Raw genomic sequence first — 17,591 nt, 5'->3', positions numbered from 1 at the left:
CTTGACCTATAAGGATTGTTTCATTTTAAAAAATCTGCCGTACCCCACACATTTAAATACATGCATGTTGTATGTACAGGCTATATGTTTTATTATGTATATTTATATATATTTTAATCCATCAAATGTTTGCTGTATATATGTTTGTGTGTGTCTGTATTTATGATATGGAACACACTCATTTGTCATTGCCATTTTATATTTTCAGTTTATGAATAGTCACAGTCGGGGTCTAATAAAATTTGAATTGGTTGTTAAGAAATAGACGCGAAACAAATACAAAAAAACATAAGACTTTTCATGCATACGTCAATTCTGTCCAGGCATTTTTTTCAGTCGGCAGCCAGGCGTCGGTCACATGACTCTCCGCGCGCCAATAGCAGCCAAGCAGCCCAAGTTTGCGATAAGAACAAGGCAGTAAAGAGCGAGGAGGCTGAGGGAGTTTCACTCTTTTAGCCCTCCGGTGCTCATCAACACGCTGCAGCAAGCAATCTTTCTTTTGGACGGATTTTTTTTACTGCTCTTCGTGGTCCTTAGCAGCACATGCAAGGCTGCAGCAACCTCTACACCTCCAATTTCATATTTAGACAATCATCACTGACCGGCTGCTCTTCAGATGCTGGGAGACAAGGCTCACGGTAGGACTGTCTGCTTTTTTTTTTTTTTTTTTTTTTTTTTTTTCCAGGAATCATCACATATTTTATTGCCACATCTTAATTCTGCTCATTAAGGACGGCGATGACTGCACTGGTTGCTTCCAAAACTAATAAATGAGTCAAAAATGAGACATATTCATGCCAAAAAACATAAATGATTATGATAAAAATAGCTACTATTAATAATACGACTTCGAATAAACATTGGGCTTTTTAGGAAGTCATAAATCCATCTCAGTCAACCTGTTGCTGTATGTAATTGAAAGGCATGAGTTATTATTATTATTATTATTGTTATTATAGGCTATTTTTTATGTATAGGCTATACATTTTTTTGTTGTATACATTTTTAAATTTGTAATTGATTAGATTTCTAATTCATTTTTATTTATTTTTGAATGTAATTTGCATAAGCTCAAATAAATTCTATACTTAATTGTGCAAATTACATCCAAGTGTAATATATTTAAAAATGCACTATAGAAAAATAAAGTCACAAAAATGCATGGTTTATTTGGGATTACATTTTTCATGCATGATATTTTGACAAAAGGCATCATTAAAATCATTTGCATTGCGTATTTTGTAGCGATAAATGCATTTCTGCACCACCGTTGAGTAATTAATAATCATCCGTATTGCTTGTTTTAATACAGTACAGTACAATCAATCAAACGCGCGCATTTGTCACTCCTGACCTAAACACGCGCACTTTAACTGCGATGTCGCACTCGTCCTTGATATTGTGCACTCACGCTCAGGATGTCCTTGGCGTGCGTGTGTGTTTATGTATGTATGTACGTGTGTGTGTGTGTGTGTGTGTGTGCGCGCGCGTGCAGGTGTTACTCTGAAGGTTATGGAATACACATATGATGATGACCTGGAAGAGTTGTGTCCTGTGTGTGGAGACAAAGTGTCCGGGTATCACTATGGGCTTCTCACCTGCGAGAGCTGCAAGGTAATATATATAAAAATATATATATATACATATATATGTAATAATATGTTGATAAAATAGCATGATAATAATAAAAAACATGTTTTTCCTGCCGTTTAAACATTGTAATAGAAAAATAATTACAATTAGAAAATAATTTTGCTAATAAAATGTTGCGTTTCAGGGCTTCTTCAAAAGAACAGTGCAGAACAACAAGAGGTACGCCTGCGCTGAAAACCAGGAGTGCAAAATCGACAAGACCCAGCGGAAGCGATGTCCTTTCTGCCGCTTCCAAAAATGTCTCAACGTAGGGATGCGACTCGAAGGTACACTTTACTATTTATTTCCTTTATTTTTTATTTTTACTCATCACTGGGCGTAGAAATCAACACTTTCACGTCATTGAATTGTTTTTTTTTATTGACGTGTATTGGAAACATTTAGGAGTGGTTGTCATGTGACAGTCACGTGACTACCTCAGGCTATGGCTTCTAAATGGCAGTGCCATTTCCAAAAGCTTATTTTTTGGCCATTAAAGCTCATTTTACAGCCATTTTATTATTGTAATGCTTGAACAGGCTGCCAACTGATATTGCTCTATTGATGCAATCAATTAATAGAAAACAAGCTAAGAAAATATCCAATTAATTAGCCTTAAAAATTGGCTGACGTGATTTTTTATTATATAAATATAATCACATAATAATAAGTCAATTATTTTTTTCATTAACAAAACCCTTTAGCATGATCTAGTAGTATTTTAGGCCATTTAAGAAGCATTAAAAGTGTATACAGTATATTTTTTTTTTTGGCGGTTGATTCTTATGAAAATGAGACTTTATGCTCATGTAGCGTCTCCTCGTGTTTTTTCGCGACTCAGACCAAATGAAGGTACTGAATAAAAAAGGCTTGATTTGTTGGCTGCAGCTCCATCAGCACTTCCTATTCTCATATGATATGGGATCCTGCCCGGACAGCATGCAAGAAAGCACCTGTTTCTTTCTTCCTGAGCTAGAAAAGGATACATTCTGGGACTTGCTGATAAACGCGCGGAGACTCCCATGTTTTAAATCAAAAGCTCTATTTAGACTAGAAAAAGGAGTGAAGACGGTGGGGAATCTCCTCAGCCCTAAAAAAGGAAGCAAAAATGATCCCTTGTGTGTTGATCATTGCCAATGTCTGATTTGAGGATTTTTCCAAGTCGTAAAAATGATATTTTTGGGGATTTGTTGAATTGAGATGAGTGTTTTTTTGGTTTGTTTTGACAGCTGTGCGCGCCGATCGCATGCGTGGGGGGAGGAACAAATTCGGGCCCATGTACAAGAGGGACCGGGCCTTGAAGCAGCAGAAGAAGGCTTTGATTCGATCCAACGGCTTCAAGCTGGAGACGGCGGCTCCTCCGTCCGCCTCTCCTCTGCACGCCGACTACGGCTTCACCGGCACCCTGCACAGCATGCCCACCCTCCCCAAAAACATCCTACCCTCTACCCCCGGCTCCATCACCCCCACGGACTACGAGGCCAACCTCTATGGCCCCCCATCCTTGTCCTTGCAGCCCCACGTGTCTCTTGGCAGTGAGTACCAGTACCCCGCCTTCCCCAGCAGGGCCATCAAGGCGGAGTGTCCCGACTACACCAGCTCTCCCGAGTCTCTACCGGGCTACGCCTACCCGGACATGTACCCCTCGGCCTCGCCGCAGCCCCCCAGTCTACCCCCGTTGGTGGCGGAGATGCTGCGTTGCGACCCAGACGAGCTGGTGGTCCAGAACAAAATCGTGGCTCATCTGCAGCAGGAGCAGAGCGGCCGAGGCCGCCTGGATAAGCCCGGCGCCTTCAGCCTCATGTGTCGGATGGCGGACCAGACCCTCTTCTCTATCGTGGAGTGGGCTCGCAGCTGCAGCTTCTTCAAGGAGCTCAGGGTGAGTGTCTTGCATGCATGCATGCGCTGTTGCCAAAGGACGTGCAAAAATAATAGTCTTTTGCATCACGAAAACCCAAATCTCATTTCAAAAGACTTCGTGCGACAATTGGAACCATATTTAAAAAAAAACATATACCAGGGGTGTCCAAAGTGTTATCCGGGGGCCTTCTGTCCCTTTGCATATTTTTAAAATACAATAAAACACCAATAAAAAAAAGTTGAAATGTTGATACAAATAATCTGATAATAATCTTACTACCTTTGTCATCTATTACACACCTACAACCTTTTTAAATAACTTCTTAACCTGAATTCATTTCAAACAAAAAGTACTAAAACTACCCAAATTGCGCCCCCCCCCCACGTCCTTTGATTTTTTCCAGACACAATCACTAACAAACAATATAATAGTAACTATTAGTATTAAAATGTGTCAGCTTTAATATCAAATGTTAATCAGTGCGAGCCATGGCTCCACTAAAATGTATCACAGCGAGTCACAGTAATATATCAGAACATTGATTGCATCCTCCAAAAAGGGGAACCGCAACTTCACTTGGGGAGAAATAAAATTCAGGCACAAAAATGCATATTTAAAAAAGGAATAGGCATAAACCTTTGTGAATTTGCATGTCTCATGATTTAGCGTATCATTCCATCTGTGGACTGAGGCCACACCAAAGACATGCCACAGTGACATTTTTGTCGCTTTACATAATAAATTTAAAAAAATGAAAGCATTCCTTCATGCGATTTACTGTACGCAAAATACAATACGTCAAAATAAAGCTCTGCTTCTCTTATGAATGAGCTGTTGATGTGCTTTGCTATTCCTAATAGTTAATTCCTATTATGTAGGCTGTCAAAGTGTGGACACAAAAATTCACCCATTATACGACTATAAAAATATAGCCTGTTACATTTTTTTAACATGACTATGTAAAATAAATAATACTAGAATATAAATATATATTTTTTCTTTTATATTAGGGCTGTCAATCGATTAATCATGATTAATCACATTTTGTCCATAGTTAACTTATAATTAATCACAATTAATCACACAGAGAAAGAAGTTTTTATCTATAATAAGTAGGGATCTAGACGATTCGATACGGATCTAGATACGTGGGTTAAGATATGATTAAAAAAGCGATATATTTTTAAAACTTTGATACAATACAATTTGATACGCTGTACAAATGATACGAATCGATTCGATGTGATTCAACGGTGGTAAAATAAGTATTTTCAAATGTGTAAAATGTGTAAAAGAGCACATCATATCCCCAAAGCAAGCATTCAGGTGCAATGACAAAAAAAACAACAAAAAAAAAAACACAGAAAAAAATAAAATAATTTGTAAATAACTACATAAAATGTTATGGAATGAGATATCAATTTTGGAACTTTGGGCCATTATTTTATTCAGAAAATAATATACAGTTAGAAAATCCACAGTTTTTGCATGTTAATGCGAGGAGAGACTTGTCCCACTTTGTTCGACGGTCATTGAACGCACCATCTAACTTTCTCCCATGCTGCACAGATAGACTGCTATACTGTATTTTTCCCGTTTTTCTTTCACCTCATATTTGGTCCCAAATGCTGATACTATGTGGGAATGCATAAAGGTAAGATTTTGATGATCTTAATGTGCGCGGCACCTCTCTGAAAAACTAACTCCAGGCTTGTACTGGTGGATGGTGGCTCTGTATTCATTTCGTGCATTTAATTTGATATTGTTCCTGTCATAGTTTTACACAATACATAATAACTAAGATAAATTTGATTGCTATGCTGTACGTATGTTTTGCTGATGTGTTGAAATTCCTTCCCAGTGACTAGCTAGCGCGCTGCTTATGCTAGCGCTGCTATTGCTATTTTGATCCATTCTCATCTTCCGTCATGGCCACATTGACACAATCTCCCAAATAGCTGTCCTCAGCTATGTCTTCTGGTAACTAGAAGCTTGTAACCCAAACTTTAGCTCGCAGTTCAAAGCAAAAAATCAGCCGAGAGACGGCTCGCATCTAAAAAACACTCGTTGGGACACTTGTATGCCAAGGTACCACTGTATAAAGGAAAATAAAAAAAATACAGGCAGTTCTCCAGTACCTTCTCGCCTCTGTCTGGCAAGTGGACTTACTCTGTGACAACTCAGCCCACAGCAACAGGAGATCCAAATAACTTTGGTCTTTGGTCTACAAATATATGGCATTCAGAAGACGCATTCAATGATGATGCGATAATGTGTAGTATCCTGGACTGGTCACTAGGTGTCACTAGGTAATGTTACTGTAATGCTGGGTGAGACACAAAAGCACCAGACTTGATCGCCAGAACGACAGGCTTTTATTGCAGGTTTGATTGATCTCACAAAAAGCACAATAATCCCTAACATGGCAAGCTAAAACTCAACTCTGAACCCCTGACGTCACTTCCTGTCTGCATCCACTCAGGTCCCCTAGCAACGGAACACATTTACAGCAACACCACACGAGCATGAGTATTATTTATGTCTTATTTGTCTTATTTTCTGTTATTATGTCAACTATATTGGGTAATAGGAGTGTAAAGGTGAATATAGGGGTGTTATTTCAAGTAAACAAACATATTTAAAAGGTGGTAAACAGGTTTTCTTTGCTCTCACTATGAACATATACCATTAATAAATAAGGAATCCTTGATCACGTTCAGGTCTGCAACCAGTTAAAGCTCATAAATGAGAAAATTGTAGAGATGCGTGTATAAATCAGAGTGCATAAAGGCCTGTTTGCCATGTCTTGTTTCACATTTAGTCTATCGTGCCTTCATAAACATGGAGACCAAAACAAAAAAAACCATTTAGTTCCTATTTTCTCAGGAGACTTCTCTGCAGAAAGAGGAGCATTGAAAGCCTGTGAATATTCTCATTCATCCAGTTCTTTGTATTCTCAGGACATTCAATCGATCCCAACTGGACTGTTCAGATTGTCTTAGACGATGTTTCGGCTTTCATCCGAGCAGGCTTCATCAGCTTCATCATCATCTTTGAGCATGAACTGATGAAGCCTGCTCGGATGAAAGGCAAAAAGTCTTCTAAGACAACCTGAACAGTCCAGTTGGGATCGACTGGGACCGAAAGAGACCTTAACGCTGTTGCCAAATCCACTCCATGAAATACTCATTCATTTATAACTTTTATTTCATGTGTTTTTGCTGGATTGTAATGATTTCACAGTGCAGGCAAATGAAAGTCGATGAAGAAGTCAATGCTGCAGCCCCAACTGCACGAGGGACAAAACACACTTCTGACAACCGTTGCTTCCAAACAGTGTTGACCAATTACGGTGCGAAAACATTTTTGATGACCTCATTGTTGGAAATCAACTGACTGATGTTAATATGCACATCAGGCCAATAGGTGATGCACTTTGTATAGAAGCTTTATCATGTTAATCAAAATAAATCAGTTGTTATGGTAATGCTTTAGTTTTTTTCAAACAGGCTCAACAAATTGATCGTATTTTATAACCAGCTTCTAATTACATTGAAGTTCATCACTTGCACAATTCAACATGTCCGAAAAGGAGTAGCCAGAAGCAGAGTTGGTCTAATCCTCATCTCCGTGTTTTAGCAAATACTGATCGTTCACTTCCTGTATTTAACATGGACCAGGTTATTTTGAACACCTATTTTTTTCATTTCATTTTTAAAATAATAATTTTGTTTCTTACAATAATTTGGGTTTTTAGCAATGATCTTATGTGTTTATAATATTTTTACATTTTTCATTTTACATATATTTTTTTACATTACATTTATATATAAGTTTATATATAAGCATTAGTACAAATCAAGGACTTACAGTACATTACAATTATATATAAGTTTTATACATAAGTTCTTACGCAATAAAATTAAATAAAGGAGTTGCATTACACACACACACACACACATATATATATATATATATATATATATATATGTGTGTGTGTATGCAGTATATATATATTTACAAATGTTTGTACAGAAGCGATTCAGTAGTAAAATAAAATTCAATAAAATTCAATAAAATAAAGGATTTTCATTACATTTATATATAGGTTTGTACACAACTCATTCTGTCATAAAATAAAATAGAGTAAAAAAATTTGGTCTAACCACAAAGTTTATTCATTATTTAAAAAATGGCCGGTGGAAGCGTGAAGAAGAGCACGGTACAGCCCTGCCTCGCTACATTACAGTTTGAACTGTCCCTCATTCTATCACGTTTTTTCAAAAATTAATGAATGAATTAATTAATTGCCGCTGTTTTGTTACCAGTTATATGTAGTATTCTGGTCACTAGGCATCAGTGATGTACGCTGATGAGACATGAGATTACACCAAATTACCGTCACACTGCATGGAGTCAGCCCTGGAATGTCCGACATGACATAGTGAAAAAAAGTTCTCCTCCCACTCCTTGTGGTAGGTTTTTGACTACTTACTTTGTCCTTCTTCCGCACTCAATTTGAAACCCTTTCTTAAGTATAGAAGGAACAAATTGGAGGCTAACTAATTAGCTTGGTAGCATACAATGTTTAAAGGGGCGGCCATCTCTTGCAGTGATCCCGTAGCCTGCGCATTACAGTTGAGCAATGTGGTGCAAACAAAGCAAAATAAGAGTGTAAAGGTGACTAAAGGGGTGTTATTTCATGTCTAGAAGGGTATAATAATGGTAGAAAGTGTATTTAGAAAGTCATAAACAGGTTTTCTATGCTCTAACTACGAAAATATTATTAACATTGAGTCCTATTTTGTGGAAATCCACAAGTCTGGAACCAATTAACCGACTATATGCAAATTGTGCATCTTGCTTATTACCAAAGCAGCTTGCCGACTAATCACCTTAATGCTATACATATGTTATGTTTCAACCTTAACGCGTCGCAGCGAGTACGGAGCCAACATTAGCGAGCAAGGCAAGATACGTAAGCCGTGTCTGGAAAATGAAACATCTGGCCGGAGAAATGTTTTGAAGGCATTGAAAGTGCTTGAGTGTGTAAAGGGTTTTTAAGGTTTAAAGGTTGCATATAGCCATGCTTAGTTGAAGCATTGTGGACGCTTGAAATCCTATCCTACTTTGCTTTCCCCTCATGGAAAATGTAACCATTTTGACTGAATTTTATGTGCGCATAAAGCTGATTCAGTCGTTGACCACAATCTTTTTGAGTAAAAAAAAAATCATTGCTGATTGTGTCTGGTATTGCCGTTCCATGAAAATGTGATTAATTGTGATTAATTAATCACAAATTCATTACTTAGCCGCTAATTCATTAGATTTAAAAAAAACAACTTTCCACTGCATTTACTGTGCTACGTTCAAAGATTGTCGAATAAAGTGCGGAATCTCAATGCTTGACGGCAAAATATTATCGGTGGATTATACAGACATAAACTTAAATATTGTAGTGGTTTTACCTGTATTAGCATGTATTATAATTATCATTACCTACTTATGGTCAATGAGATTTGTTTTCTGTAGAAAAAAAACTGAAAATCTTTGAAAAAAAAAATTTGTGACCAAAAATCAGCCAATTTGCAGGGTCGCAAATGCTGAATTGTGAGTACAGTATGCAGGGATACACTGTACAGTATTATTGTTTTCTACGGATTACATCGATTACTTTTTAGTTAGATGTCCTTTAATAATAATAATTCATAATATTCACTCCAGTATTGCGCTGTTTTGACTATTTAGTAAGGGTAGGGTATACTGCAAATTTTGGTATCCGTCCCATACCAAGTCAGAGCAGGTCTGGTATTTCTAATAAGAATACTACAACATGCAACAATTCAACATGCTTTTGACAGGAAATTTTTTCAAGAGCGTTGAACAATTTTGTGATTTTGCCTTAAATTTGTTGATCATAAGTAAAACTCAGGACAAAGATTTCAGGCCAACAAAAATAATATTTTTATCCACAATCTGTGAATAATTTACCAATACAGTAATCTATTGTTTATTGCGGTTAATTGGTTCCAGACCCGACCGTGATAAGTGAATTTTTTTTATAAAAAGAATATTTTGGTAGTGAGAGCATAGAACACCTGTTTACGACCTTCTAAATACAGTTTGTATCATGATCAGAGCCCTCTAGACATGAAATAACACCCCTATAGTCCCCTATACCTTTACCTATTACCCTATATAACAGACAGAATATGAGAAAATAAGACATGTGCGACATAAATACAACTCGTGCTCGAACAGGAAGTGAAGTCCGTGGTTCAGAGTTGAGTTTCAGCTTGCCGTGGGTTACGGCTTCAGCAGTAGCCCGTGTTAGGGTTTATTGCGCTTGTTGTGAGATCATTCAAACCTGCAATAAAAGCCAGTTGGTCCGGCGATCAAGTCTGGTGCTTGTGTGTCTCACTCAACATTACAGTAACATTACTGACACCTAGTGACCAGTGTAGAATACTACATATCATCACAACATCTTCTGGACGTCTTATGTTTGTATTTTACTTCATTTAGCTATTCATTCAAATGAATGAATAAATGACTTCATTTAGCCATGTTTATGCTTGCAAAGCTCCATTTAGACAAAAAATATATAATTTTTTTTGTTGTTGCTAATAATAGTCCGTATTCAAGCACGAAACAATAATTTAATATATTTTTGACAAACCCTGACGGAGGGAAGCAACAAAATTCAAACACGAAGTGCCAAGCGATTACTTTTTACTACATTTTATCACATGCAATTGGTTGAGGAAATCCAAAATTAAATTTGCTTTCATTTTTGACCCAATGCTTCTTTGAACTTTGTAAACTACTTTGTAAACTATATAACAATTAATAATATATATATAATATATCTAATAATATTAACAATGTAGTCACATCAACCGAACCACAGAGTAGTATCGATCCGATACTGATGCTACCCTTGGTGTCAATCCTATAGATATTTGGATCCACCGTCTACCCCTATGATTTAGGTCAGGGGTGGTCAAAGTCATTTTACAAGAATAAAGGCAAAATATTAAGAGAAAAAAGTTGTCATCTAACGAGAAAAAGTTGTCATTTTACGAGAATGCATTTTTAATATCCTGAGGAAAAATAATTTCATTTAAGTAACATAAAGTAGAAATATTCAAGAAAAAAATATTTTTTTTTAAGTCATAATATAATGACAAACAAACCATGAATAAAGTTGTCATTTTTGGGAAATTTGGTTGAGCAATAAGTTATAATGTGACAAGAATAAAGTCAAAATATAGTTAGAAGAAGTCAAAATTAAGAGAAGAAAATTGAAGAAGAAGAAAGGTGAAATATTGGAAACCTCCCCCAAAAAACAGCCAAAAATTGTAAAAAAGCAAAGACCAGAGTTCATACTAATAATGTTTTGAGTATGTGGCCCTCACTGGAAAAAGACCGGACACCCCTGATTTAGGACCACTGTAGTGATGACTTGTAACAGGGTGGCATGGCTCAGGTGGTTGGTGGGTGGTTCGATCCTCCGTCCTCCCGTGACAAAGCTGAAGCATCCCAACAGTGTCGGAGTACGTTAAAGGTTGAAAAGTGCTAGCCATTTACCATTTCATAGAAACAGAGGAGAAATTAACCTCCTTCCCATTAAAACACAATAATACCATTTGGAAATGCAAGTAATAATTACATTTTTTCTTAATCTGTGTTCCTTTTCAGTCGTCCACATTATTGTACATGCAGGCAGGTGTGCATGAAAGAAAGTATTTCTTGTGAAAATCCAGCTGATATACTGTGCGGCCATTCAGCAGCTAGCATGCACAGTGAAGACAAAGCTGTGCAGACAGAGCTGTTTCCCGCTGCTGGATAATTACATTCCATGCACTCGATAACAGGGGAATGTCAGCCTTCCACCGCGCCTCGGCTCGCCACTCGGCTACATTGTTGTTAAATTGTGCACTATTGATTGCCGCAGTTCCTCAATGGTGGCCTTTGTCATGTCTTGGCTTTGACCTTCCATTCACCTGTTGAACACGGCAGATGTTGTAGATGAAGCGTACATAGTCGACAGCATCACGGTTCTGCGTGGATACAGTCAGATGGAGAGCGTGAGGTCTGAGAAATCAAATGAAACTGGGCCCATAAGAAGCCAGAGCCATGTCTGTGTAAAAGAAAATCAAGGTGGACATACCGCAGACCAAGTACACCACACAAAACAGCGAGTAATTGAGACACACATAAAAATGTCTATTTTGACCAACATGAGGTCATCAAGCTCATGTCCTCCCTCACTCACGGCACAACTAAATATAACACAACATTCGAGTTCCGTCTGTGAAGCCTGGATTATGCTCTAGTGTACGCCACACCGGCTCTCTCCTCCCCCCGCTAACCCTCTTACGCTGTGTGACGCGCACCTCCAAAAACATCTAACCTTGTAAATGCTGTCACCTCCGTGAACGCCTTCTCAACATTTGCAAAAAAAAAAAAAGACTGTTGTCACACCTTAGCAAGCTAAATTGTCGATGAGAGTCAGAGTTGCTGGCAGAGAGCTGACATCATGTCAACACTGGGCTATGAAAGCAAATGCTGATATGAATAACTCATAATAACACAAAGCTTTGTATTCCATGTAACATTTTTCCAACATGTACGTATATATGTAGATATTCAAATATTTTTGAAATATCTAAAACTAGATGAAGCAATTTCAGTCGAAATGCTGAATGCTGAAATATCCTAGAAATGTGTTGAAATTTCCTCACCGACTTGGGATCGAACAAGCAACCATCCGGTTGTAATGTGCAAATGCAAAAGAAATTTACACCAAAAGTTCAACCAATTGAATTTCCACCATTTAACTTGTTTTTAGCAGAGTAAAAATGGTGACATTTGAAATGTTGGAAAGTAAAAATGCAGGCTGAATGTTGACATGTGTGAATAAGTAGAACGATTAGAGCGGGATCGAGGTGCGAACCAGCAACCATCGAGTTGGGGAACAACCAGTCTACCTCTAGATGAAGCTGAATATTACAATAATGTGAAATGTAAAATGATCTTCCACCATTCGGGGGCACCAAATAAATAAGAGTACATTTACCGTTGTACCCTTGTGAGTGGTGAACGTGCAGAAACCCTGCACCAGAACCAGTATTTGGACAATACCAATGGACGTCAGACGATCCGTTCTATTGTTTTCAGACATCAAGTGGCATCTATGGCAAGAACGGGGAGCTTTCTGTCAGAAATATTTACATCATGGCTGCTGCTTCTTGAAAAAAAAAACATCACCCCAGCAGCGAAAGGTGAAACTTCGGTGTGCAAACACACTGAGCATTCATCCTTCAACCAGCGCATTTGCTCCGTATTCATGTTGGAGAAGGTTTTCAGCGCTTGCAGCTGGGAGTCCAACTCCTCTTGGAGAGGAAGCACAGGAGGTCGCTGAGACCTCTTACTTCCTTAACCCCTTCCTTTATCACGTCAAGCCCAGACCCCCACCACAGCACCGTTCCAGATGGGTGCGTCTCCTCGCTCACTGATATATTGTTTGATCCAGATGGACAATCATTCTGTCAGCTCCATGTCAGATGAATGTGTGTCTCAGCCTATTGAGCGATGCGGCTGCGGAATTACTGACTGCCGTGTCCTTCACTTCACAGACAATAATGCACCCATCCCCCAACGAGCCACTGATTAATTCCAAGACGTGTCAATACAGCAGTAGAGCAGTAGTACCGTTTGTCTTCTCATCTTGTTTTTATGGTCCGCTCATCTTCCAGTTGATCTTTGTGGTCAAATACCTCGCTGTGACTTAGCCAGCTGGCGTGGCAGTGGACGCTTGTATGGCTTTACTGGATGTGTGGCGTCATCGAGAGGGAATTAAAAACTGCAGAGTATATCACGTGAAGTTATGTTATGTTGCAGATAGAGAAAAATGAAGATTCCCAGAGGATAAAGTAACAAGTATTTAGCGTGGTATCCCCTCATCCTAAAACTGTCTCTCTTATAGTGCTGTTACTGTACTCACCCTTTTATGTGTCCTATTTCTACTACTATTGCTTTACTATGTCAAAATGAATTAATAACTCAAACCCTGGGCCATTTCCCTCGAGAAAGACATCCAAAATGTAACTTTCTCTGCATCTAAGAGCTGCATGGATGATGTTGGTATCAAGTAAAGGGAGATTTTAGTGGTTACCGGCAATGTCAGGAGTAACAGTGTTTTTTACACCGTTATTGTTTTCCTGTACAGTACAGTAATCCCTTGCCACTTAGCGCTTTGAATTTTACAGCTTCACTCTATCACAGTTTTTCAAAAATATACAAATTAATAAATCATGCTGTTTTGTGGTTGGATACGGCCTATTATTGGTTCATGGATGCGCTTATTTAAGTCAATTTTAATGATATTTTGCCTAAATGAAGCATTTTCAGGTATAAACATGGCTAAATGAAGTAAAATACAACTATAAGGCATTCAGAAGACGCATTCAAAGACATTGTGATGATCTGTAGTATTCTACACTGGTCACTAGGTGTCAGTAATGTGAGACACACAAGCACCAGACATGATCGCTGGAACAACAGGCTTTTATTGCAGGTTTGAATGATCTCAAAACAGACACAATAATGTATAACACGGGCAACCGTTGGGGCGGTAACCCACGGCAAACTAAAATGACATCCCGTCCTGTCCGCCACCCCACTCAGCTCCCCTAGCAAGGATCACATTTACAGCAACACACACGGGAACAAGTCTTATTTATGTCTTATTTTCTCTTATTATGTCTACTATATTGGGTAATAGAAGTGTAAAGGTGACTCGAAAATAATGAACATATGCTGGCTTCAGACTTGATCGCTGCCCATTTAAGTTATTGTGGTTACATTTAGCTGACATTCTTGTTTCGTCTGTGAGCAATAATAGCAGAATAGAAGCAACCAAGCAGCACCGGGGTTCTGCGGTTTTGAAAGGTGAAAGCCAAAAAGCTAGTGGTGGCCTAATACGTTTGCACAGTACTGTACTATACAGAACAACAGAAAACTCAGACAGAGTGTGGACTAATACTTGGCTGCTCTTTCTTGTCTTTGTGGTGTTTCCTGGAGGTGGGAGATCAAATGAAACTGCTGCACAACTGCTGGTCAGAACTTCTGGTCCTGGATCACATTTTCAGACAAGTGCAACATGGAAAGGGAGACAGTATCCTGCTGGTAACTGGCCAAGAGGTAACAGCTCCCCCACACAGCACACTATCAAAGATTGTTCTTTTTCCTATCCTGCACAGACTACATGTTTGATATTTTGCATTCAAACAAAACGCATCTTTACCTTTTCACAAAAATATATGTGAAATATATGTAGTGCCTCCCAGCAGACACCAATGAATAGAGCATTCTTTGAGGATGAGCACATCTGGAGGTCAGGTTGACCCACCACACATATACAGTAGCTGGAAAACTCAAGAATTACAGTCAAAACTCCTTGTTGCAGGCCTGTACTAATTAATTTGGGCCATCATCCAACGTCAACATCGAATGCTGTGTCAGGTTTTGCACACTCAAACCCTTCCTCGGAAAATAACTCACTTAAATGCAATACAGGAATCCCTCTTAAATTAATTGGTTCCAGATCCGATCCTGATGAGTGAATTTCCGTAGGATTTGTAGGATTCTTTATTTATAAACCAAATATTTTCACAGTTCGAGCATAGAAAACCTGTTTAGAACCTTCTAAGTACAATTTTTAACATTATTAGAGCCCTCTCGACATGAAATAACACCTCTGTAGTCACATTTACACTCCTATTATAGTAGACATAATAACAAAAAATAAGACATATAAGACATAAATAAGACGTGCGCTTTTGTGCAAACCTGCAATAAAAGCCTGTTTTTCGGCAATCAAGTCTGGTGCTTGTGTGTCTCTCAACATTACAGTAACATTACTGACACCTACAGCGTAGAATACTACATATGACAACGTCTTCTTAAGCCTCGTTTATCACGGTTAATTGGTTCCAGAACTGACAGTCATAAGTGAAATTCCACAAAGTAGGATTCAATATTAATAAATTGAATATTTTCATAGTTAGAACATGAAAATACTGTTTATGACCGTCAAAATCAAATTTTCACCATTATTAGATCCCTACAGACACGAAATAACACCCCAATAGTCACCTTTACACTCCTATTATTCTTTGTTTACACCGCGCAACTGTGTTGCGCAGGCTACGGGATCACTGCAGCGACACAAGAGACGGCTTCCGCTGTAAACATAACTCATTAGCCTCCAATTTATTCATTCTAATCTTAAAAAAGGGTTTCAAACGGAGTGGGGAAGAAGGACAAAGTAAGAAGCCAAAAACGTACCACATCCACACGGAATGGGAGAACTTTTTTTCACTCTATCATGTCGGACATGCCATGGCTGACTCCATGCAGTGTGACAGTAATTTTTGTAAAGTCATGTCTCATCAGTGTAACATTACTGATGCCTAGCGACCAGAATACTACATATAATGTCTGTCAATATTTTTTGATTAGTAATAGTCCATAGCCAACCACGAAACAGCGATCAGTTACTAATTAACTAATTTTAGAAAAAAGGCGATAGAGGGAGGGTGTGATGTTTGAACATGTTTGATGCAGCGAGGAGTGTAATTGTCTTTGTATTTTACTTCATTTAGCCATTTTTATGCTTGAAAATGCTTAATTTAGGCAAAAAAACAATTTGCTTAAATATGCATGTTTTTGGACGAATAATAGGCCATCTTAATCGCACAGGGGGCCAAAACTCAAAGCCGACTATAGGTTGCAGGCCGAACAAGACAACCACCGCCAATTAATGTAGCACACTTACTGTATATACATACTGCATACTGTATACTGTATATGCATCATCACACACAGATGATCGTCTGACCAATCATTATCGGGCTGATACTAGCATAAAAACGTGATATCGGGATCCTTTTTTATCTCTACAATAAAGGCCGATACAGAGCTTTTAGCTCCATCCATCCATCCATCCATCCATCCATCTTTCTACCGCTTATCCAAGATCGGGTCGTGGGGGCAGCAGCCTAAACAGGGAGGCCCAGACTTTCCTCTCCCTGGCCACTTCTTCCAGCTCCTCCCGGAGGATCCCGAGGCGTTCCCAGGCCAGTTGAGAGACATAGTCTCTCCAACGTGTCCTGGGTCTTCCCCGAGGCCTTCTACCGGTCGGACTTGCCCTGAACACCTCCCCAGGGAGGCTTCCGGGAGGCATCCTGACCAGATGCCCAAGCCACCTCATCTGACAGTCTGAATTACCCCATACTCCCGGAGTACTTCCTACAGAATTCTTTGAGGAACACGGTTGAATGCCTTCTCCAAGTCCACAAAACACATGTAGACTGGTTGGGCAAACTCCCATGCACCCTCAAGGACCCTGCTGAGTGTGTAGAGCTGGTCCACAGTTCCACGACCAGGATGAAAACCACACTGCTCCTCCTGAATCCGAGATTCAACTATCTGGCGGATCCTCCTCTCCAGAACCCCTTAGTAGATCTTACCAGGGAGGCTGAGGAGTGTGGTTCCACGATAGTTGGAACACACCGTTCGGCCCCCCTTCTTAAAAAGGGGGACCACCAGTGAATCATCTACTCAGAGATGAGTGTGGAGTAGCCAACAAAACAACTGTACTCATTTAAGAGCATTGTTACTTTACAACAATTTTGCTCAAGAAAAAGTGTGTGATATGTGATGTTACACCTATCGGTATCGGAATCGGAAATTGAGGGTTGGACCATATCGGCATATCGGTTTTCAGCAACAAAGCCAATATCGGACATCCCTAAAAAATAGTATTTAGTATGGTCGGAGTTTGAGAAAATGTCACCTTAGCACTGCCAAATAAATAAGTAAGCAGCTTACATAGCTTTTATCCTGGTTCCGCTGTGCTGGAACATACCAACATACAATGTGGTTGCTTTTTCATGCTGGGACAAAATGTGCATGCGCTGGTGAATGTGTTTTTATGTGGACATACTTCTTTTTCAGCTTCACACTTTTTTTTTTTTTACATCACAGTGGGGGCAATGTGCATTTTTGAAAATGTCCGTGTTTGTGTCCG

At 38.9% G+C, this 17,591-nt stretch overlaps 1 protein-coding gene across 3 annotated transcripts in view; it reads left to right on the top strand.

Moving 5' to 3' along the window:
* Positions 1–443: 443 nt before the first annotated feature.
* The window catches only part of LOC129179554 (nuclear receptor subfamily 5 group A member 2-like), a 30,839-nt gene continuing 13,691 nt past the window's right edge, over positions 444–17,591 (top strand). For all 3 annotated transcript variants that reach the window (XM_054772937.1, XM_054772936.1, XM_054772935.1), the window contains exons 1-5: positions 444–638; positions 1,496–1,614; positions 1,778–1,919; positions 2,862–3,511; positions 14,582–14,701. In XM_054772937.1, the coding sequence (XP_054628912.1) occupies positions 617–638; positions 1,496–1,614; positions 1,778–1,919; positions 2,862–3,511; positions 14,582–14,701 (1,053 nt within the window). In that variant the 5' untranslated portion in view covers positions 444–616. The remainder of the gene's footprint in view (positions 639–1,495; positions 1,615–1,777; positions 1,920–2,861; positions 3,512–14,581; positions 14,702–17,591) is intronic.

The sequence above is a fragment of the Dunckerocampus dactyliophorus genome, chromosome 4 (genome assembly GCF_027744805.1).
Source record: "Dunckerocampus dactyliophorus isolate RoL2022-P2 chromosome 4, RoL_Ddac_1.1, whole genome shotgun sequence".
NCBI classification, from domain to species: Eukaryota; Metazoa; Chordata; class Actinopteri; order Syngnathiformes; family Syngnathidae; genus Dunckerocampus; species Dunckerocampus dactyliophorus.
This window is presented reverse-complemented; position numbering and strand designations above follow the sequence as displayed.